Below are 24,501 nucleotides of genomic sequence, written 5' to 3' on the forward strand. Positions count from 1 at the left end.
TGGAGCCCCCTGTCTGTGAGCTTTCACGGAGGGCTCTCTTAAGCAATTTCATCAGTTTATTTTTAGCAATTTATTAACGAGTGCCTTTCGAAAAATGTTAAACGTTTTGGCATCCCGAACAGGTTTCTCCTGTTTGTTCGTGACCTAAAAATAATCATCAAGGGGGCAAAGTCCCTTACTTTCATTTGTTTTTTTTCATTGTATTCATAATATGGCCATTATCACCTGCTGCTAACGGACACCCATATATGTTCAAGAGAATACTGAAGTTAATAATAATGCTCTTTTTTTTATCATGAAAGCCTCAATTAGTTTTAAGACTTTCTCAGGAGGGTCAATTTTTTTGCGTTTGGCTTGTGAGAGGAAACCAGAGTACTTGGAGAAAACTCATATCCAGGGAGTAACACTCAAAGCTCTGTACAGATAGATGCAATAATCCAGTTCAGTACTGCTATCTCCTAACCACCTCACAGACCAAGCCTTCACTACCCAGGCAGTATCCCATCCAATTACTAACCAGGCTCAACTTCCGGGATCTGTAACGCTCAAACACCTTAAAGTGTGAATTGATTGTAGGCCATGCTGCATGAGCACTGCATTGGGTTTACCATCATCAATGAATAATTTCAGCAGAAATATCAATGCTTTACTTCAATAATGAATTATTGGCTCTCAACGGCTTTGTTTAATTCACAGGCGGGCACTCTACGGGATGCCCTGTAGGCCAATGTCCAACGATTGGCAGGCCACAGGCTTCTTTCAGGCGAGCCCTGACCCTGCCTTTCTGGTGCACCCTGGCGCCGTCCTGGCTGCAGTTGACCTCCTCCCCTCCGTTGTCTCGGCAACTGACCCACAGGTAACTCCGTAGTCTGCACGTCGAAATTCCAAGCGCAAGTTTCTAAACTTGTTTTTCGAGGTTTGTCTGCAATTTTATATAGATATAGAGTCATGCTGTAATGCCCCTGCAGCAAATGCTCTACATGACTGTGCTGTGTAGGTGTGTGATTTTGTGATAATTTGGCAATTACATTGACTCAACTTGAAAATAATTCATAAACACACTTTCACAGTGCATGGAGGAGTCAGCAGCAATCCATGCTTCTTAGAGTTGTATGAGACAGTTACTAATTTTAGAATCAGTATTTTTTTCGCAAAAACATTTTTCCTACTTTTTTTCCTCCATATTTTATTCAAATTCATTTGTGGTTTATTTTTCAGTCGATTTTTTTCCCCCTGAAGCATATTAACTTTTACTAACACCTAACTTTGCAGGTTACCTTTTCTCTGGAAAGGACATGTCATGGGTAATTTTAAACAACGTGGCAATCCAATACATTAAATGAGTACTTCATCGCCATTGGTTCTAGGTTTTGTTATTTTCCTCCGTTCCCTTCCCGTGTCACCCACTATGCAGATTCTATCCTCACATTTTCAGTCCAGGCTTAAGGCCTTCCTCTTTCCATCTACCTATGAACAACCATTTGCATCTAATAATGTCTTAATTAGCACGCAAATTTTATTCCCCTGCTGCTGGTTCTTCCTAGCTTTCCCGCCTGACGTAAGAAAACATAAAACCCGATATTTTCTCGCAGTCCACCAATATGCACAGCATATTGATATTCGGTCGCATTTAGACGGACGCTTTATAAATTAAAATTGCGTTTGCAGTGCGGTATTCCAGAATGCTTGATGAATTGCCCTCGGAGAGACGGACATCATATAACCCACGTGCAGAAATAAGTAGTCCATAGGCGCCCCTCAGCCGCGTCAATGACTATTTGCGTGTTGCGGCGGTGGTGGTTTCGGTGGTGCAGCGCGCCGTGGCGCTGCAGTGCGCGGTCGTCGACCGCCTGGGCCTGCTGCTGCAGTCGGAGCGCAGCCAGCAGGTGCTGAGCGAGGCCGGGCTGGCGCGGCGCCTCCTGCTGCGCTGCTGCGGAGCACTGGCGAGCGAGGCGCACCCGCTGCACGACGGGCTCCAGAGGGCCTTCGAGCGCCTCGCCTGTCACGGCCTTGAGCCGCCCGTGCTACGGCAAGTGGCGGGCGACCTTGGCACACGCTCGCAAAGCGTTGACGCGCGCACGCGCAGCTACGATGCAGACCGCACGCTTCTTACGCACGCGCACACGTGCACGTTTACGCACGCGACACACGAGAATAAAAACTAAGACAAAGATGCCCTGCGTAGCCTCAACAGGCTGTTGAGGGGGGGATGCTGTTAGCGAGCACCTATGAAGGCCGGCCCAGCACACAAGGAATCATTGATTCATATAGATTCTTCAGCTCATCGTGTGTGTGTGTGTAGGCATCGATGCCTCTCTATTCATAAATGTTTGTAATGGCTCCATGTGACCCCTGCAGCAGCTGGTGTCGATCACTCCATTCACCACAACGGTTAAAAAATAATAACCGAATGGCGAGTGCGGATCGTAACAATTTGTAGACCCACTGGGGTTCGGAGACAGATTGAATGGTTTCATCTCTTGAGATTACGGTGATTATGATGATGACGACGACGACGATGATCGTGACGACGGACTTGTCGGTTGCAGGGCGTTCCTGCGTCTGGGGAACCCCCTGAACTGTGCGGCGTGGGACGAGCGAGATCTCCTGACGCACCGTGTGCACAGGGGCCTGGACGTGTGCCACGACCCCACCTCGCTGGGTAGCGGAGCACCACTCTCACAGACCAGTCTCGCCCCCCTTTGGGCATCGTCGATAACCTGTGAAAGCTCATTTCTTTAAAACTGCTTTTTGTGTTTAAAGTTTGTTGTCCTTCCCCCCGCACCTCCGATTGGCACGGTTGGCTACGTACGGTGTGAAAGAAGTTCAATATACGTACATACAACCAGACGTTGGCCTGCTATCATTCAATCTGTGAACCCAAGTCTCGACTGAAGAAGAGACCCTTAAAGCCCAATGTGTTATCATCTTAACTATAAATAAAGAAGGTGGATCTATGGATGTACTAGCCTGAGACCAAAACACCTGGAATGAGCCCAATCTCATGGGATCTCAGCACTTAAACAGGGTTGGGCCTGGATAGTACTTGGATGGGCATCACCATGTAAAGAACAGATGTTCTCTGCCACATATATAAGCTATATATATAAGATAAATGTGGCAGAGAACAGGACAGCAGAATCCATTGTTGTGATGTACTATGCTCCCACGTCTATATTCTGAGTCTTCAATCTGCACTGACCAACATGGTGAAGTATGGTCAAACAATCCCCACAACCGACAAAGCATGGGGAGACCCGCATCCAGCGAGGGATTGACAAATGGGATAATGTTTATCGTCGTAACTAAAAATGACATTTGCATGCTGGGTAAATCTACCATATTTTCTGGCCATATTTTCAAAACATTGTCTTGTTTTGCCCCTTGCAAAATAATACTGTTGCTTTTATATTCATCACATTACACATATAAGAATAGTTTAAATTAGCATAAAAAATCCCCCGAAAATAATATATTGGATTCCAATTCACTGTTCCACCATTAATAATGTAATACATTTGTTTACGTAGAATGGTTTTACGTTACGATACAGTATTTCACAAAAGAAGCATCGGTTTGATCAATGTCCAGCATTTACATTCTGTTTTTGTGCGTATGATATTCCAGTTAAGTTTTTCCACCATTTATCGTGCTTATTAGTCTGCTGATGTTTAAGGCTGTGGTGAGCGCCGGACTGAGCCAAATATTGCGTGCGTCGGTCGGGCAGATCCGTCGGTGCCGGGCCGGCCACCGGAAAATTGCCGCATCAGCCGGAGCCTCCTGCGTCCAGCCGAGGGCGCCGCCCTCCCCCTCACCCGCATCAAGTGCCTGGTCGCCATGACGACGCCCTTGCACACCCGCCACAACATGGCCGCCGTGCCGCCCCCTTTCTTGGAGTTCGACATGAGCGTGGAGGGCTTTGGGTCAGCAGCAAACATGTCATGATGTCTTTGGAACGTTATCTCAGTGGCACTATTAATAATGCATTGCTTTTACGTTTGTCCGCATGCCGTGTCGTTGACACGATGATACATTTTGACGTTCGATATTCTTGTTGTGTGTGTGTGTGCCGTTTCACCGCGTTGTCAACCAGAGTAGTCAATAATCGATGTTTACTTTATTTTGTTTATGTTTTGTGTTGCTCTCAGCTGTCTCTTCCTGCCCAGCCTGGCCCCCCAGAATGCTCCTGGGGGGTCCAGTGTAGCAATCTCACCCACGGACGACTCCGTCACGAGTGGAATGGGCTCAGGTGAGCAACTGCGCGAGGGACACCGTCGCACCTCTCCCCACGATTCCCTTTTGTTGTACACACCACGAATGCACGAACCTATGCACATTTAGAGCAGTGTGCCAATAGGGCTCTGTATCTGAACAGCTTCATGGCCAAGCGCGTCGTACGATTGCTCATGCGAAGGAGACCTGTCACCCGCTTTGGTTGAGATGCCCCATCAATTGCAATGATTTATTGTTGAAGAATGCAGAAAATGCCTTTTCCAGATACTCATGACTGCTGCTGGTAACGTTGTACCCTAAAATACAAAATGTATATCATTCTTGTAATATTTTATTTATCTCTTGCCCTGATTTGAATTTATTTATAATTTAAAATTTTCTTTGCTGTTTCCTAAGGATGCCTTAGTTTGGCTCTCTGAGCCCTAGGGCATGCCCACTGAATCCTCTAGTCACCTCTTGTTTCCTTTCTTAAGAACGGTGAGCGTGTGTGCTTGTGGATGCACATGCCCGTGCATACACGCATGCGTATGCGTGCATGTGTTCGCGCGTGTGCATGCGTGCGTCAATGCATGCTCGACTTTAGAGGCCGTTTTATTCTTCGTTTGTCTTTGCTTTTGAACGTGTTGAAGGGGATCCAATGGTCACAGTCGACAGACAGACGATAGATGTTTAAATCCCAAGCTGGAGCCCATCGAGACCAGACGTCTCTTTTGCAAAGGAGACCTGGATCAAAGTAAAAAAAAACGAATTGTGTACGGCCCGTCAATCCACTGTTGGATAACGGGCTCCCCACACCATTTCAGGTTGTGGGGGTCATTTGAACATGCTTCACCACGCTGGTCAGTGCGCGCGAGTGAAGATGGGGAGCATAGATGTGGGAGCGTTGTACGACAATGTATTTCGCTGCACTGTCCTCGGTTGCCCACGAGCTAAAATATTCAAAACGTAACCACACATATATGTCATAGCAAATGAAGTGAAAGTACAGTGAACCTTCAGTGTATAATGTTTTTCAGGGGAACCAGCAAAAAATGAATAATACTGCTGGAAAACAATAAATCAGGGAACGGTGATCCGAGTTGCGTCGACAAGGATTGTTTTGGGGCTTTCAACTTATCCGAGATGGGAAAGTGCACGGAGCAGGGACGTCATAACGATGCTTCAGTTTACGGACATAAATACGAAAGAGCAGAGTAATGTATGCGAACACACGATAAAAATGTAACGAAACGAAAAATGAAACGCAGTTTAAGATTTAAACACGGTGACAATTGTCGATTTGATTGCATCTTTTTAAAGTGAAGATGTTTGCTAAAAAAACACGCACGTGCATTTGTACCGTCCCAGTCGTGAATCCAGCACCCCGTTAAAGCTGACTTTGGAGGAATGGCGTTAAACTGAGATGCTTTTTTTATGTAAATTGTTGCACGTGTGGTGGAGCATTATTTTCGATTCAAGCATTTACTAATTGTCGTCGAAACTCGATACAAACGATTATATTCACACATTAAGGTTCGAAAAACTAGTCAATCTTGATGGTAATGGATATATATAATCACCTTAAACAAAAACGTATATCCCAAAACGAACGTTAACAACAACAAAAAAACACTTAAAATAATTTCGCCAGAGCTCCCCCATTTTAAAGGGAACCTGCAGAGTCTCACCGGTCTCCCAACGTGCCCTTGAGTAGACCGCTCAAACGAACGGAACGCCGCCACGCTGACTTAAGCGTCCCTCCTGCGACAGGCGAGCGAGTCTTCCCTCCGCCGTCCGGCCTCTCCTACTCGGTGTGGCTCTGCGTGGAGCGGCTCGACTCTCCGAGCCAGGCGCACCCGGTGCGGCTGCTGACCCTGGTGCGGCGTTCCACCGGCTCGGACCGCCACCTGGCCTGCCTGGCGCTCTCCCTGCTCCCGCGCGACAAGGCCGTGCTGCTCTGCACGCGCGAGCAGCTCCTGCAGGAGATGGGTGAGACGCCACGGCGGATGAGTATCCCTCGTCGGACTGCAGTTACCGCACCGCCTTTACGTATTTATGCATGTGTGTTGAGCTTCTTTCGCACCGTACGTAGCCAACCGTGCTAATCGGAAATACGGGGGAAAGACAACGAACTAAACACAAGAAGGAGTTCTAAAGAAACGAGTTTTCAATCTATATTTAAAAGTGCATAGCTCCAGTGGCTTCGTAATAGCGGAAAGAAGAGCGTTCCAGATGGCCGCTGAAGCGCATCTCAAAGCGCACAGTACAGTGACCGTCTTTATTTCATGGTTAGCCAAAAGCCACTGCGAGGATGACTGGAATTTGAATGATGGCTTATGCTCCTTGATGAGATGGGCTATCCGATCATTTAAGTAATTGATTACGATTACACCTACTTTTTAGTGATTTGATTACTAGACTGAATGGGTAAACACGAAAATTGTTGTGATTATTTCAGTGTTCCAGCATGCGTGTGAGTTTTCTCAAGATACTTCCGTTTTCTCCAACTTACAACATAGCTCTTTAGGAACTGGTCAGACATTCCCAAGCAAGACATACTCAAAGAGTGTGAGGCTGCGTTAAACTTGTGTAGTGACATAGAGTCGGTCACTTAGCAGCATAGCGCTGGCTGCTGGCAGGGAAGGGGACCTGCAGCTCACAGCAGCCCTGACTGACAGCAGGCCACGTGATAGACCCGAGACAGATCTAGGGGAAAGGTCACGGAAGGGACACGTCGAGAGCCCGCTAGTAGGTTCCAGAAGGGGGGCGTGGCCGGGGTGGAGCCAGGCCACGGTGTCAGGATAAGAAGGGGCCCCGGGAGGGGACCTCGGGGCTGTCGTTTGAAGTGGGATCCCCGTCGTCGTCGTTGCTGCTGAAGATCGCCGCCTTCGTCGCTGTCGTCGTCACTTGACATTGCGCTGCTAGACGGTAGTTGGCTGTCTTCATTAAGCGCCGTCAGTGTCAGACGGCTAGTGTTGTGTGTAGGCTAGTAACAGCGTAGAGTTGCGTATGAGCGAGAGACAGCAGAGTGTGTACCTGTGTAGGTTGTGTATTGTACAAAGTGTGCTCTGTGTTCATTCAAGAACTGCCTCCAAGAACTTACATCTCCTAGTCAGTCACTACACTTGTATGTATAAGAAACTACTTTTATAATATCAAATACAGGTGTTGCCCCTTGCAGAAGTATTTGTTTTCAGATTAGTAGGTGCCTGTTGCATTTCTGCATTCCACAGACCCATGCCGATATTTCCCTCCAATGCAGAAATGTGACATCTCAGTGCTGAAACCTGTGTGCCCATATGCAAGTTTTAATAACCTGCAGGTTTAATATGGCAAGGGGCGTGTGCCATTTTCTATTAATTATTCGCTCACAAGTGCCCGCCCCATGATGCGGATAGCAGAATTGTAATAATAATTGGGAAAAGACTAAAGAGAGAGACATTTATGTTGGCGCTGTCACAGTACTTCTAAAACTATTTACTATTTTATATTTTACCAGGTAAGGCCCACTGAGAAAAATAGCTATGTTTAAGAAGCGATCTGGCCACAACTAATAGCTCAACGAAGTGGCTTATCACGTGGAAATGTATAGCAGACAACTACTCTAAATGCTTATTGATTTTACATTTCGAGGGAAAAACCAGAGAACCCAGAGACAAATTCCACGTGACCACAGGGAGAACAAGTATAACCCGTAAAAACAAAGTTTTTCACTATAAATCCTTTATATGCGTGGCGGCTAGAGTCCTCTCGTCCTCTGGCTTGAGATGGCTGCCACCTATGGGTCAGATGATCGCATTGCACCATTAAGCAATTGGTAATTAAATATAATATTTTTGTCCTAAAAAGTGTAAAATTTAGGAAAAAAAATTTCACGAACATTAATTGTCACGCACAACGAGTCTGTGTGGAAAATGTCAGCTCGATTGGATCACAGTAAGTGGGTTCAAAAACGACCGAAAGATGTGCACGGTTGTAAGCAAGCAAGCGAACTTAATATAAAGGATTTAAAAATGCGCAAACTCCAAACATACAGTAGGCATCAGGGTCGGGATCGAACTAACGACCTCCTGCATACCAGGTGAGGTAGTTAACATCTTGCCACCGTGTCCTCACTCCTGCACTTTTTTGACCACGTGCAGACGACAGCTCCCAGGATGGCTGCGTGCGGTTCGTGACACCGGAGCTGGCCCAGGAGGGCCAGTGGCACCACCTGGTACTGGTGCTGAACCGAGGGGTCCTCAAACCAAGCTCTGCCAGCCTCTACGTGGACGGACAGCTTGCTGGCAACACCAAGGTCGGCCACACCAACGCCCCCACCGTTGGGAACCCAGGCAGATCGCACTCCACCCGCTCCACGAATCTGGGCTCGCCTGTCCGGCGGCCGTAGGGACGCGGCGTTGTTGTTTTTTTTAAATCCTTTATATTAAGTTCGCTTGCTTGCTTGCTTGCGCGCTTACGACCGTGCAAATCTTTTGGTCGTTTTTTAACCCACTTCCCGTGATCCAATCGAGCTGACATTTTGCACACAGACTCGTTGTGCGTGACAATTTATTTTCGTGAAAATTTTTTTCCAAAATTTTACACTTTTTAGGAACAAAAAAATTTATATTTAATTACCAATTGCTTAATGGTGGCAGGCAATCATCTGACCCATAGGTGGCAGCCATCTCAAGCCAGAGGACGAGAGGACTCTAGCCGCCACGCATATAAAGGATTTATAGTGAAAAACTTTGTTTTTACGGGTTAATTTTTTTGTTTTTACGAGAGACTCTTCGACGCTTGCGTTTTACTTGCCCCGTGTGCGCGCGGGATGCAGCTCTCCTACATCCAGGCGACGCCGGGAGGCCTGGGTAGCGCGGGCGGCCCCGGGGCGCCACCGCTCGTCTACGGCTACGTGGGCACGCCGCCCGGACGGCGGAGGAGCTCGCCGCTCGCGTGGCGAGTGGGGCCCGTGCACCTGATGGAGGAGCCGCTGGGCCACGCCGCGGTGGCCACCGTCTTCGGCCTTGGCGTCCACCACACGGGATGCGTGCAGGCCGTGCTCCAGAGGGGTGAGCGTGACGGTGGCGGTGGAGGAGGAGGAGCGAGCCGTTAAAGTTTGCGATTTGCGATTGTCTTGTTACTTTCACAACCTTTTAAGCTGTTGTTATCTTTCGCCCCCCTGCTCCGCACCTCCGGCTAGCACGGTTGGCTACGTACGGCGTGAGAGAAGTTCAAGATATGTACATAATAAGCTAAAAGCAGGGTTGAGCTTGGATGGGCAGCCAACATGCATACCGGGTGCTATAAATTACACGGGCTACGTGGTTGGGCAGCAGAGGGAAGTGTCGCGGAATTGATTATACCTTGTAGATCTTACAGGATGGGTGGGGGTTTGAGCCAAAGACCTGTCAGTGGGCAGGACCAAATATAAAAGAAACGTACTTCTACGCTCCCGCACTCATCTTTAATAACTCACGCTGACCAATCTGGTGAAGTATGTTCAAATAAAACCCTTCACAGTGTGCAGAGGCCTTCATCCAGTGGTGTACTGTATATTGTCGAAAGGGCTCTACACGAGCATCTGGTTTACTTGTCAAGCGAGCATGTGTTGCTGCTCATCTCTGTTTTTTCTCCGTGCTATATATATGTACATACGCGTATGCAAATTGCATTCATTCAGGTACCATCTGCCACTTCACCCAAACACGGGGGGATGTTTTATTCGTTAATGCAAGGATATAATAACATATCCTGATCGCCCTAGGTTGGTGGTGGAAATTCCACGTTCCTATGGCCAGGGCGATGTTATGATATGACAGCTCCTCTTCTTGGTTCTTTCGGTAAAGTCACGTAGAAGGGAAGTAATAAAATAATAAAAATAAAACACAATAAAATAATTCTCACGACGTTTCGGCCACAACGCAAGCAGCCGTCCTCAGGTGAAAACCAGGTCCGTTGAGGCGACAGAGTCTGTTTCGACGGACCTGTTCTTCACCTGAGGACGGCTGCTTGCGTTGTGGCCGAAACGTCGTGAGAATTATTTTATTGTGTTTTATTTTTATTATTTTATTACTTCCCTTCTACGTGACTTTACCGAAAGAACCAAGAAGATGAATCCCTGCAGTCACGAAAGCTTTAAATCGAAAAATGACAGCTCCTCTTGAGGTCTGTAAAAGTAGCACTTGGCACCCGGATGGTTTACCAGTCTTTGAACTTTTAATCTTCTTGCAGTGAGTCATGTGCTCTAGGCACTGCCCCCAGCCATCCATTTTTGTTATTTACTGTAGTACCTTGAATTCCACAGCAGCTGCGTGTTTATTTTAATCAGTTTTTATTTACCTACTGCATACCGTCAACCCCTTATCAGTGTTGCCTAACTTATTATTCAGCCCTTACTGGTCACCCCGTGCCCCTTAGAAATGTCAACGTTCATCCTACAAAGTCCCATCACGAGGGAGAAACACAAACACATATGTATTATTGTGTGCCCGTATTGAAATGGCTGTACGCCGTATGGACCTGAAAACTCAATTTCCCTTTACAAGAATACAGGTAAATCGTATGGGTTGACAACTATGCCACTGTCTATTTTATCAGCGGGCCCCTTTGTTTATCAGTTGATTACCACCTGGTTCTAGATAAATAGCTTAATTTGGTTTAACAAGAGTAATAATTAAGTAATTGTTTTTGATGTACACCTTGGTATCTCAGTGGTTGATTGGAGACCATTCATTACAATTGTCAATCAAGCTTAGAAACCGTTTTTATTACCATATTCTATCTTTTATAAATGCCCATATTACGACCGGTTTTGTCATGCAAAAACAACGTCACCGTTTGTACAGTGATCGACACAGCTCTGTGATGTGTTTTTTCGGGTCGCACCGAGTGTTGCTCGACACGACGTCCGACGTTTCGCTGCACACGCTGGGATCTTCTTCAGGTCACGGGCTTGGGCAGCTGCCGAGATTCCACCGCCCATCGTTCGGCATGCTGCCCCGACATTTTGCTCTCCCGCCTGCGAACACATCAGAGAGAGCTGCACAAGGCACAACCGGGGAAAACCCTACACGGTATAATCGGACGCCTATAAGACACAAGCACCTGGGAACGTTTATGAAAGCAAGCGTCTGCCGTGGGTTTTTTTTATTTTCCCACAGCGACGGAAGGCAAGTCGGAGCAAGCGGGCTCGGCGACCGTGTCGCTGGTGCCTGAGGAGCGGCTCTCGTTTGGCCTGTACCCGCTCTCCGCCTCGCTGCTCACCGTCGCCAAGATCCGCAAGGCCTACAACAAGGCCGACAGCCGCGCCGTTGCAAAACAGGTGAGGCCTCGCTGGCGACTGGCACAAAGCCACGGTGCAAAAAAGGATTATATATATAGTGTAGGCATGCAGGCAGGCAGGCATCCGTTTGCAAAGATTCATTACGATTGCACAACGCACGCGTCGAATTGTGCACGTGGGAGGAAATGTATTGTTGTTTGATTTGTGTAAATCACACATTTAGGAGTGAATAAAAGTGTACAAAACGAGACGCAAACAACGTGAAACATTAGACAGTACAAATGAGGCAAAAATAAATTCTTAAATTGAATGGCAACCAGGATTTGTGACAGTTCACCAAATTGCGAGGCAGGTGAATCATTCTCTGCCGAAAGTACAGATCGCATTTAAGCACACGTTAGAGAATGCCCATAAGTTATGACAAAACTTGAGACAAAACTTGTGAGACAAAAAATCCGTGAATCTGTGTCAGCCTGGCCACTCTGATTCTTAGCAGCCTTGTGCCTTCTACACTCGGCACACTTACCCAACAATGCCTCTGCAGACCTCTGAAAGGCACCACCTTTGAATGGAGAGGCAACTAAACGAAACGTTAATTTAATTTAATTGACAAGGTAAGGCCCACGGAGCCACGTAGCTCTAATGAGCAACGCGTTTTTTAGTTTTCTTCTCTTTCACCGCGGGGCAGATCGGTCTCTCGTCCAACGAGAACGTGACGCCAGTGATGCTGCTGCACAACGCGGCGGGGCACCTGGGCGGGCCCTCGCGCACCATCGGGGCCGCCGTCATCGGCAACCTGGGTAAGCGCCGCGACCCGGTTAACGCCGGCGCGCCGTGTGTCACGCGCAGCCCGTGGCCAGCTGCGTCCAGACCCCGCGGTTGCACGCCGTTCCCTCGTTATTCACCGACTCGCCGACCGCGATGATCCCCCCTGATGCCCGTTCTTCCAGCTTTCCCCGCCTCGCCTAAGAAAACATTAACCTCCCCTCATCTTTTCCCCACGGTCGACGAATGTGCACAGCTTGCTTGTTTTGCACAGCATATTGAGTTCTGGTTGCATTTAGACGGACGCCTTTTAAATTGAAATTGCGTTCGCAATGTCGAGTTCCTGAACACGTGATGTATTGTCCTTGGACAGACAGACATGATATAACCCATGTGGAGCAATAAATACAGTATTCCCTCGTTATTCACGAACCTGCTATCCGCGAATTGCATCTGGAACTCTACACTACTGCGTCGAGAGAGAGAGGAGAGAGAAAGAAAGTGATGAGATGAAGTGGTGAGACAGAAAGTGATGACATTTATTACTTACGTATGTATTTAAGGTAATTCGTCGGCCAATTTCGTTATCCGTGAAACTATTCCCAAGCATCTCCGGAACGTATCCCTCACCGTGAGGGAATCCTGCACTGCTCCCTAACGTCGCACGGCGCTCTGTGCGACGGTGTTCCTATAGTTTCACTGCAGCCCGCGCGACATTGCTGCTTTATATTATTTTATAAATAATATAAATATTATTTATATTATTTAATACATATTATTTTATTAATAATAATTTATATTATTTTATAAATAATATAAAAATAATTTATATTATTTTATTATTTCCCTTCTATGAATAATATTTATATTATTTATACAATAATATAAAGAATATCTATATTATTTTATTATTTCCCTTCTACGTGACTTTACCGAAAGAACCAAGAATATAGCTTTCTTAATGTGACACCTCTCCAAACGTGACACCTGCTGTCCATGTGACACTGCTCCGTTCGTAACACTGCATGCTGTGTGCCACTCTTTCCCGAGGGAAATTGCGCGCCGCATTAAACCGCCCTTGACGTTAAGCTGGGTCTCGCATTACCCTGCGCCCTTGCCTCAGGATCTACTTTTACAGCTGCTATGTTTCTCTACAGCACTCATAATTCTTAATGTGGCAATGGCTGTTAGATTCACCAAGGCACACGTTTCTTTTTACCATCCTGAAAGCATTTCTTTGTTATCAGTCTGCAAATATATACAAAATGTAAATGTTTCTTTTTCGACGGCCTTTCCGATGTGCTTCCTGTGCCCGTCATTGTTAACTTCACTGTCGGCCTTTCGGCCTTTGTGTGGATCATTACGTCGGGGGTGAGCCACGTTTTGTGTGAAGCATAACTTGTCATTTCTGTTGACTCTCACGTCATGCAATAAAGGACTGTGACTGCGTGAGCCGGCGATTTACCTTTGAGCCGGGCGTGGTGGAGCTAACTTGTGAGCCAATGCTTTGGAGGCAAGGGACGGTAAATCGCGCAGATTTGTGAAACATCTAAATCCGCTGGGATACAAGGGGGCCAGCAGATGGCAGTACGGCTAATCAGTTCGTGAACCCATCTGTATGGACCCTAAAGGAGCCATGGGTTTTATCCAACTGTCTCCAGTTATCCCCCACATATACAAGAAACTCCACAAAATGTGCACGGCCTTTGGCTCTGCGCCGCGGGAGTTCCGAACGGACACTTCGTCGCGTGATTCCGCACCTCCTATGAGCACGGTTGGCTACGTGCGGCACGAAAGGAGTTCAACATACACACGTACATACGTTCGATGCCGATATCCCATATTTTAATAAAATTTAACGAATATATTTCGATTTAACGCTTTCGTGACTGCAGGGATTCATCTTCTTGGTTTTTTCGGTAAAGTCACGTAGAAGGGAAATAATAAAATAATATAAATAAAACATAATAAAATACAATTCTCACGACGTTTCGGCCACAACGCAAGCAGCCGTCCTCAGGTGAAGAACAGGTCTGTCGGGAAGACAGCGTCATTCAGACGCTGTCTTCCCGACAGACCTGTCATTCAGACGCTGTCTTTCCGACAGACCTGTTCTTCACCTGAGGACGGCTGCTTGCGTTGTGGCCGAAACGTCGTGAGAATTATTTTATTATGTTTTATTTTTTCTATTTTATTATTTCCCTTCTACGTGACTTTACCGAAAGAACCAAGCAGATTAACGAATATATCTACGTATTTGAATAATCTCAGATGTCGGTCAATACACCTTCTAATGAAGTTGGAGAGGAGCCGTTGGGGTGGGTCAATGCGAGCGGCGGCGTGACGACGCGGCGGTGGCTTGTGCGCGTTCCCCCCACCCCGGCAGGAGTGCGACGAAGCGCCGCGCGGCCCGTGGCGAGCTCCTTGCAGTGCGTGGGCGGGCCGGCCCTCCTGCTGGGCCTCCTGGCCATGGCGGGGGACGTGGAGGCCCTCTACGCCGCCACCAAGGCCCTGGTGTGCGCCGTGCGTGCCAGCGAGCTGGCCCAGCGGGAGATGGAGCGCATCCGCGGGTACCAGGTGCGGCGTTGGCACTGCCCGCCACCGATTGGAAACGGATGATGAAACGGGCGGTGGACACCTTACGGGCTTGCCTGCCATTGGACCGTGATGATGATACCGATTGATTGGGCCTTGGTTGTGTTGCTTGCAACTAGGCGCGGAGCGACGGGTTTGCCTGGCGATAAGAAGTGATTCTTATGCTCGTTGATGCACGCATTAAATGGTGCGCGTGGAATCGATAGTTTAAGTGAATGGAGTGACAGACAAAACTGTACGAATGAAGCATATGAATGAGAAACAATATAAAAGAGTCCATATCAGCGAAACCAAGAAAACACTCAATGACTTGAATTGTTATCCCAGTTGTGAAAATGTTTCGAATTGTACGTGCGATTGAATCATCACATGCTTACTTACAGTCATTACATAATTACAGAATACTATCAAAAACATTATGGCAGCGTAATTATTGTATTCATGTTCACGTGCGAGACCAAAAATGCTCACTGGCCAAGCTGGCCAGCTCGAACGGCGCACGTGCGTAAAGGTCTCCGTTTAGCCTCCGAGGCTGTCGGAGCAAGTTGCGCGAGCGGGCCTCCGATTAGGAGCCGAACTTTCCCCTAGAAGGTGACGTCCCAGAACCGCCCCTTCGAAGTCACCTCGTCGTTCGGCCCCCTTGACGCGTCACTCTTTGATTCCCCCCCCCCTCACCCCCCCCGACAGCTGCTGGCGATGCTGCTGAAACGCAAGCGGTCGCTGCTGAACACGCACAGCCTGCACCTGGCGCTGTCGCTGGCCGGCACGGTGGAGAGCGGGCGCGAGCGCGACAGCCTGAGCGGCCTCTGCCTGCCCGCGTTCCGCGACCTGGTCACCGACCTGCAGGTGAACTCGACGGCGCCGTCCCGGTCGCCCACGCCGAGGACGATTGGAGGCGCGCGATTTTGCCGGGAGAGCGGCGGCGCGCTCGACCTGTTGTCGATTGCACGGTGGTGTTCTGCAGGGGCTGCCTGTAACGCTGTGCTGATATACGAAAGTAAATTAATGAATTGTTCGTAAAGTATGGAACAAAAACATCAAAGTTCCTCTTTCGCCACTAAATGGCGGTGATTTTTCCTTGGCGCTTGTGCCAGTCTAGGTGCACTTTGAAGCCACGTAAAGCATTGAAGGCTCATTTGTAGGGGCTGACGGGACTGATCCTAGTATTGTTTTTTTCCCACTGAGATTGTTTGCAGATTACAGCACCTTTACTCCCCACTGTGCCAACTCACTACATTTTAACCGCTGTGATATAAATATAATATTACCATATTCGCAGACCTGTGTTTAAAGAGGAGGTTTATGGGGGGAGGTGGGGGTCGTAGCATCGTGATTAATCATGTTGTTGTGCACAAGTACAAAAGCCTAAGGCTCGTGAAACCAAACTTAAGCACCTCGGTGAGTTTTATCTCACCTGTGGCTTCTCCGCAGATATGGTTCCACTCGCCGTACGACCTGCACCTGTCGCTTCTCGACCACTTCGTTGACCTCCTCACAGAGTCCAGGTAACACGACCACGGCAACTAGGAAGCTAGCCTTGGATTCGCAGCCTGAGTTGCCCACGGCAGCCTTAACGAATCCTATTTTTAAATCCTTTATATTAAGTTCGCTTGCTTGCTTGCGTGCTTGCTTGCTTGCTTACGACCGTGCAAATCTTTCGGTCGTTTTTTAACCCACTTCCCGTGATCCAATCGAGCTGACATTTTCCACACAAACTCGTTGTGTGTGACAATTAATTTTCGTGAAAATTTTTTTCCAAAATTTTACACTGTTTAGGGAAAACAAATTAAATATTTAATTACCAATTGTTTAATACTGGCAGACAATCATCTGACCCATAGGTGGCAGCCATCTCAAGCCAGAGGACGAGGAGACTCTAGCCGCCACGCATATAAAGGATTTATAGTGAAAAACTTTGTTTTTACGGGTTTACTTGTTAAATCCTTTATATTAAGTTCACTTGCTTGCTTGCGTGCTTACGACCGTGCAAATCTTTCGGTCGTTTTTGAACCCACTTCCCGTGATCCAATCGAGCTGACATTTTGCACACAGACTCGTTGTGCGTGACAATTTATTTTCGTGAAAATTTTTTTCCAAAATTTTCCACTTTTTAGGAAAAAATGTTTTTCATATTTTATTTAAAATACCAATGTGATAAAAATGAAACTCTTACTCAAGAAAAACAGAAATTAATAATAAAATAAAACCGATGCCACGCATATAAAGGATTTATAGTGAAAAACTTTGTTTTTACGGGTAAATTTTTTCTTTTACCAGGTGAGCCCCACTCAGCACTAAAGCTCTTTTTCAGAAGCGACCTGGCCACAAATGATAGTTCAACGAAGTGGCTTGTCATGTGGAAATGTACAGCAGCCAAATACTCGCCATCATGGCAGAATAAAAGGCCAGACCCAGCACCAAGTGTACCATTGAGCACATTCTCGGTGGTGACGTCCACTGGCATCCCTTGTTTAATTCACCTTCAGAGTCACCTTACTGCCGAGGGAAATGGACGAAAATTACTCGTCATCTGTATTAGCCGATGTCAGTAGCTAAATAGTCGCTCCAAGCCTGGAGCGTGCCATTCAGACTCTGTCTACTTGACAGACCTGTTTTCCACCTGAAGACGGCTGCTTGCGTTGTGGCCGAAACGTCGTGAGAATTATTTTATTATGTTTTATTTTTATTATTTTATTACTTCCCTTCTACGTGACTTTACCGAAAGAACCAAGAAGATGAATCCCTGCAGTCACGAAAGCTTTAAATCGAAATTTAACTAAAACCTGTGTTAAACCTTCTTTGACATCACTTACCGACAGGGTCATCGTGGAGCATAGGGAGGGGGACGTAGGGATGGGGCTGGGATGGATTAGACCCAAGGCTTATGGAGACAGACAGCCTAGGCTGCGATACAAATTCTCAAACAGCCCAAGGCCATACACGGGCCGCCTAGCCGAGTTCCCAGTTGGCTGTGGGAACCGCGGCATCTGTCCTCGCTGCTCCATTTGCCACTCGTTTTGTCAAAAGCGGGGATTTTTTCATTCCTTCCGATTGGGGAAGGGTTTTTTTTTATCTTTTTTTATCCTTCTTCCATTTTCACGCGGATTGTCCTCGTGGTGCCATTGGCAGCTGGAGTGCTTCGGCACAAGGGGACAGATTCGCATTTGATCGCAATGTCCGGAAAAAAATTTCCGTGGCAATTTCGCCTCCCAACGCTGGGAATGGAGAGATTGAGAGATTGACATTATTTTGCCAAAACCCGGTGGAAAATGTTACATTCTCCACCCATGCGTGTGTGATTGTAATGCAGCAGTACCAGGCTGTCATGAGACCCGTATTCCCGTCGGGAAGTTGCACGGATTGCATTTGCTTTGTCTCTCGCAGGCAGCTCTGATGAAGCCACTGTGTTCCAGTTTATCGAATAGACTTTGTACATACATGGTCTGAGAGTTTAAACCCAGAGATGCAGTTTGCAGTTGTAACGCAGTTTTTTTTTTTTTATATGGGATCCGTTTCACTGGAAAAATAACAACAAAATATCACTAAAAGAATAGCAAGCTTATGAAATTATTCGACGAGATTATGGTATTTTCACTTACCTGTTATTCATGTTATTTCCACTGCGCTGTACATACGTAACTTTAATTAGATATTCTCAAGGGTTAGTATGTGAACACATGGCGGTTTATTCCACGTTGCATATAAACACGCTCTACCACTTCCTTGTACAGCACAAAAGCCACGTTTGTAAATTGTGGTTTTCTCCTTGAAATTCCCATTTTGTCAAAAAAGTTAAACTGAACTAAAAACTAAACAATTTTTATATTACCAGGTAAGGCCTACTGAGCTATATAGGTATGTTTCAGAAGCGACCTTGCTATCACAAATGATAGATCAACTAAGTGGCTTATAATGTGGAAATGTATAGCAGCCAAATAATCTAAACGCATGTTTCTAAATGCGGAGGGAAAAACCGGAGGACCCGGAGAAAAATCCACTCGACCACGGGGAGAGAAACAGTGCAAACTCCAAATATACAGCAGGTGTCAGGGTCCGAATCACACCCACGACCTCCCGTATACCTGGCGAGGTAGTTAACATCTCGCCACCGTGGCGCCCTCTGAGTTACCACGGCTCCCGGTGGGGCCTCGGCGAGGAATGCGTGCGATGAATCAAGCTCGTGAATGGCTTCATTTCCTGCCGCACCCGTGTTCCGCCCTCGTTCTGGAGGTCGGGTCTTTTTTTCCCGGGGTTGCCCCCCCCCCACCGCCCCATGGGCGCTCATTAAAGTACACGTAATTACGCATCCTCGGCAACTGTCGTCAGCGCGCACGCACGCACGCACGGGGTTATTGCAGGGGGTATGCGCACTGTGTGGTGCACAGCGGATAGAGTATTGCATTTCACTCGGGATGAGGAACGTGTGGTAAAAAGCACACAGCCTTTGTGAGCATGCAAAAAAAACCAGCAGCAGCAGCATTTCCTCGAGAAGTGTATTGTCATCCTATTATTACCTTCGCTCACCATCAAGGACAACAATGAATTATTTCAGGAAATGCTATTCGTTTTTTTACTATTATAATAGCCGGCATGATTATTCTGTTGTTTTTTCACGTCATTTACAGATTTGATAGTGTTGCATTGCAGATATTTGGGTTATGGGTTAGGGCCTGAATATTTTGGTTGGACGGGGCATGACAAAGAGGCTCGAGAGAAACGCCACGGGTACAACCCACGATGAAGCAACCATGGCCCAGAAACAATAACAATGAGCCCCAGGGCAGCCAGCGCAGCCGGGGGCAGCCGGGGGCAGCTGAGGCAGCCAGGGCAGCACCAATGAATGGTTTTCCGGCCTTTACCGTTGTGTCTCTGTTTCACCTCTGCTCGTCAGTCGGTCACATTTTGCTCAAATTTATTTGACGGTGACCTAAGACAAAGAAGACCAGAATGCAATTCTTAAGGAGCTGTTGATCGCTTTTCTGAATGATGCACGAGGCCGAGTGCTCTTTGTACGCGTTTTTGCGCTGTTTGTAAAATAACTATTGACGTCGATTCGGTCCATCGCTATACACACACCCACCCTGTGCTTTTACGCAGCGATGTGGAAGAGCTGCGGCGCATCATGCTGGGGCTACAGCTGGTGCCCAAGCTGCTGCACGTGCTCAAGGACCACACGCTGCCCCTGTCCAAGGCCACTGTGATGTCCATCGCACGCCTACTCAGTCTCCTCCTGCAAGGCTTCCCCAGCAGCCACGACATGCTCTGGTCAGCAGCAACTCCTCATGCTTGACAGGGCAGCGCACACACACACGCACATAGACACAGGAGACACCCAAACAGCACATACAAGCACACTCAGCCACAGACACACACGGAGGGAATTAATATTCAACAGATTGTTGGCATTGGTGCCCGAACACAATTGAATAAAAAAAATACTTAACACATTCGTCAACAATACTGCCTTTAAAAGGTGGCATTTCAGGCAAATGACCCTTCTCTAAAGGATATATATTTTTAAATGTGCTTAGAAGAAAGGGCCATTCCCCAAAAAAGTTGCAAATCAAAAATATTGTTTTTTCCTTTCAAGGCAGTGTTATTGATAAATGTGTGAGCAATTTAATTTAAATTCGGATTATCATAATTCAAACGTTGTGGTAAACCATTTAAAGAAACAAAATAATCTTTAAATCCCTCCCCCCTCCCCACCACCCAGGTATGGACAGTTCCTCGCCTCCACGTTGCCGACGTTTTCTGTCTCCGAAAAGTTTGTAGAGCTCAGAGCGGACGAACCGCAGGACGACGACGACGCTCTGAGCGACAACGAAGGCACGTGCAAGTTTCGCGATAATTCACGCGCCCCGCTGGTTTTTCTTGTTTTAATGTACGTATGTGAAACGACACGAACGACGAACTACTAGGAGCCTTCTTCTTGGTCCTTTCGGTAAAGTCACGTAGAATGGAAATAATAAATTAATAAAAATAAAACAATAATAAAATTATTCTCACGACGTTTCGGCCACAACGCAAGCACCCGTCCTCAGGTGAAGAACAGGTCTGTCGGAAAGACAGCGTCTGAATGACACACCCCAGGCTTGGAGCGTATATTTAAGCTGGGAGGGAGGAGGAAGAGCGCCTTGACAAAATAATTTGAATATCAAGAGGAATTTTAGCATATTTATGGAAAATGCAGATATGCGATTAGTACTACTTGTGAAATGCGTATGAGGTTTGGCGAGGGGTTGAAAGTTATGTTTTGCCCGTGCATTATGGAGGATTAGCAGCATCAAAGGGAGGGGATAGGGGGAAGCATTAATAAAGGAAAGGAATGTTAATAGTCTGTAGCTGCAGTAGCTAAACCACCACGTAAACAACTAAAGTATAAACTACATAGTATCATCAGTATACTAAATATACTCTCCAATAAGCTGAGCTACTAACAGTAAGTAATACATTACAATTCTATGTCGCAAAAAATATAATATGCTTCCAGCTAAACTTTATTCTCTTACATCACACGGGTCTCCTCCGTACTATATACTGCCATAGACAAACACAGTAACAACACGAGGTCCGGGCTTCGTGCTTGTGCTTGAAGCTCATCCCTTCCCTCGAATGCCCCCTTCTATATCATTCCAGCACCCCCTCTTCTCGAATGTTCCCTCACTGTTTTTCCCCCCTAGCCAATCCCTGTCCTTCTCCTCTAAGGGATCCCAACCGTCGCCTCTGGGTTCCACTTCCCGCCTATTCTCGTTCAAACCCTTTTCCTACAATCACTTCAAAGCCTGCCTTCCCGACCAATCGCTGTGTAGAGGCCTCTTTCCTCCAATCGGAGACCTTGGCCTATTTTTGTAATAACCGTTATGCTACACGTTGGCTTCGGGTGAGTATTTGTGAATTTCTGTCATTACGTGCGTCTGTAATAAAAAGCGAAATTTGAGATGACATCTTCATCGTTGTGAACGGTGGCTTTGTGTGACGACGCCGGCTGCTGTCGTGTCGATTCGTCTAGGTATGGAGGAGGATGGTGCGGGCTTGGTGTCTGCCCGCAATATTTTTCTCCGCAACCAACTTCTCGAGGTCCTTCTCGACTTGCTCCACACCTCTGCCGAAAAGGAATTCTTAAGCCAACCGTGAGCCACTTCCAAATCCGTTGAACAAACATCCTGTTGTGTGTTTAACGCGCAGGCTTTCGCGACCAATATTATCCATAATAGAGGTTTTTCTGGGTTAGATCGCGTAAATATCAATGTGTCGTTAAACCCACCACCACAAACAGGATGATTTATCCGCAAACTGGCTGTCACCTGATGATGCTGGTTGTAATTACTGGCGAAGCGTCGTACTCAAATTTTAAATGTTGTGGATTTACTCTTCAACACACCCGTGTTGCTGTACTAGTAACGCATTGGCATGTTCTGTTTACGTGACAAACCTTACTAATTGGCTGTGTCGGGTGGTGGCGGGTTTAACGACATTTATATTTACGCAATCGAACCCAAAAAACCCCTATTATGGATCCTGTTGTGTACACGATTTTTTTAAAGAGGGTTACGTCTTGTTTCTTTCAATTTCCATCTATAAATAATGAAAACACCAGAGATGTCTGTGTGGCACAGGGGGTCAGAGCAATGGGCCTGCACTGCTGCGATATTGAGTTTGAATATGAAGCCACTCACTCGTGATTAAACCTGATTTTCAAGTTGTCGTGCGTTCGTGATCGCAGCCTGATCATCATCAATGAATGCACAAAACAGTAGTTTTTTTTCACTTAATTTGGCCACATTCCATTTCTAAGGAATTTAACAATATCAGTTTCAACTGCCATTCAATAAACACGACTCTGTAGTGGGGCATGCATGTGGGTAAAAATAGATCAACTTGAAGAAACCAAGAAAGAAGCTGTTCTGTAGTGCAGGGTGATGCACTGCTCTCTATGTATATGTGTTGAACTTATTTCGCACCCTACGTAGCCATCCGTGCTATTCGGAGGCACGGGAGGACGACAAACTCAACAACAACAAAACATGATAATTGTTTTTTTACCCTTCTATCTGGCATGTGAGACTAGGCATGTGAGACTAGGCTCTAAGGAAAGCTGTCTCGGGTGTGGACCAATCAACTTCAAGGACAGTGCACATTATCAGAGTTATGTCTTTTGTTTGTATTATGACTGCAGGTATTGCGGTCTATGCAAACAATGACTCCTTGTAAAAAGGTGTCAGTTTTGTTGCCAGATAGAAGGGTAAAAAAACCAATTATCATATTTTTATTGGCAAAGGAGGTTCCCATGGAACAACAAAACAGTTCTAAAGAAATGAGTTTTCAATCTGCATGGATTATTATTTGTTTCTTTCGGTTAAGTCACGTCTAAAGATAAAATAATAAATTAAATTAAATAATAGAATACGAAGTTTCGATTGCAACACAAGCAATCATCATCAGGTATAATGAAATAGCGACATAAAGTCTATAGTTTTCTGGTTAGATTTTATGTCGCTATTTCATTATACCTGATGATGATTGCTTGTGTTGCAATCGAAACGTCGTATTCTATTATTTAATTTATTATTTTATCTTTAGACGTGACTTAACCGAAAGAAACAAATAATAATTCCTGCAGTCACGAAAGTTCTAAAATTAAAAAATCTGCAAGGACTTTCCAATGGGCACTCCTTCTCGTGAGAAGATGCAATTAGCACAACCGTAGCACAAGCAAGTTTCAAGTTTCAAGTTTTCAAGTTTCATTGATTAGGTGTGTAGCCCTGTGAGCCATGCGGCTCTTGAGTCGGGTGCAACCGCAACAAACAAAATATGAACACAGAACATCCCAAAGCGATGACGCGTAACAGAAACATTCTGGAATAAACCAGTAAATACCTCCCTCCCAAAATATTTTTATTAAAACGCTGTGTGAAAAAATCACAATGTGGTGCAAGCCAACAACAACAACCATAAGACAATTTAGATTAACCATATGTTTTCAAATCACTAAAATAAAGCTATGAAGACAATGTAACAACAGTGATCATAGGAACTGTGATTTAAATTGAACAATAAACGATACACATAACACGTATGACAGGAGAAAGACAAACGAAGTGTAAAGAAAGCAGACACTGCGTGCACACGTGGAGCCCTTTTGTCAGTCCACCGCTGGAACGAGAGCCTCCCCACACCCCGTGGGTCGTGTGGCTTCTATGACGTTCTTCACCGGGCTGTGGAAGTCATGCAATACACTCACGCGGAATGCATGTACAAATATGCATTACTCGTAGCTTTTCTTCTTCCTGGTTCTTTCGGTAAAGTCACGTAGAATGGAAATAATAAAATAATAAAAATATTAAACATAATAAAATATTCAGACGCTGTCTCCTCGACAGACCTGCTCTCCACCTGAGGACGGATACTTGCGTTGTGGCCGGAAACGTCGTGAGAATTTTATTTTATTATGTTTTATTTTTATTATTTTATTACTTCCATTCTACTTGACTTTACCGAAAGAACCAAGAAGATGAATCCCTGCAGTCACGAAAGCTTTAAATCGAAAAATCGTAGCTTTTCATTGACTTTTCAATGCAGATATCTATCAAGCAGTTCTTTCATGACCGTCGCCAGAATTTGTGGTGACTTAACATTTTCCACCAGCCGCCCTCCTCGTT

General features: G+C 46.3%; 1 protein-coding gene across 7 annotated transcripts in view; it reads left to right on the top strand.

Annotated features, from left to right (window-relative positions):
* Nucleotides 1-24,501, top strand: part of LOC144934140 (WD repeat and FYVE domain-containing protein 3-like) — a 137,858-nt gene that overhangs the window by 35,480 nt on the left and 77,877 nt on the right. For all 7 annotated transcript variants that reach the window (XM_078859611.1, XM_078859612.1, XM_078859613.1 and 4 more), the window contains 16 exons: nt 697-856; nt 1,815-2,029; nt 2,550-2,662; nt 3,728-3,923; nt 4,149-4,249; nt 5,983-6,201; nt 8,355-8,509; nt 9,032-9,266; nt 11,358-11,518; nt 12,168-12,279; nt 14,631-14,821; nt 15,527-15,685; nt 16,271-16,344; nt 19,937-20,104; nt 20,556-20,668; nt 21,852-21,972. In XM_078859611.1, the coding sequence (XP_078715737.1) occupies nt 697-856; nt 1,815-2,029; nt 2,550-2,662; nt 3,728-3,923; nt 4,149-4,249; nt 5,983-6,201; nt 8,355-8,509; nt 9,032-9,266; nt 11,358-11,518; nt 12,168-12,279; nt 14,631-14,821; nt 15,527-15,685; nt 16,271-16,344; nt 19,937-20,104; nt 20,556-20,668; nt 21,852-21,972 (2,493 nt within the window). The remainder of the gene's footprint in view (nt 1-696; nt 857-1,814; nt 2,030-2,549; nt 2,663-3,727; nt 3,924-4,148; nt 4,250-5,982; nt 6,202-8,354; nt 8,510-9,031; nt 9,267-11,357; nt 11,519-12,167; nt 12,280-14,630; nt 14,822-15,526; nt 15,686-16,270; nt 16,345-19,936; nt 20,105-20,555; nt 20,669-21,851; nt 21,973-24,501) is intronic.

This window comes from Lampetra fluviatilis, chromosome 9 (assembly GCF_964198595.1).
Source record: "Lampetra fluviatilis chromosome 9, kcLamFluv1.1, whole genome shotgun sequence".
NCBI classification, from domain to species: domain Eukaryota; kingdom Metazoa; phylum Chordata; class Hyperoartia; order Petromyzontiformes; family Petromyzontidae; genus Lampetra; species Lampetra fluviatilis.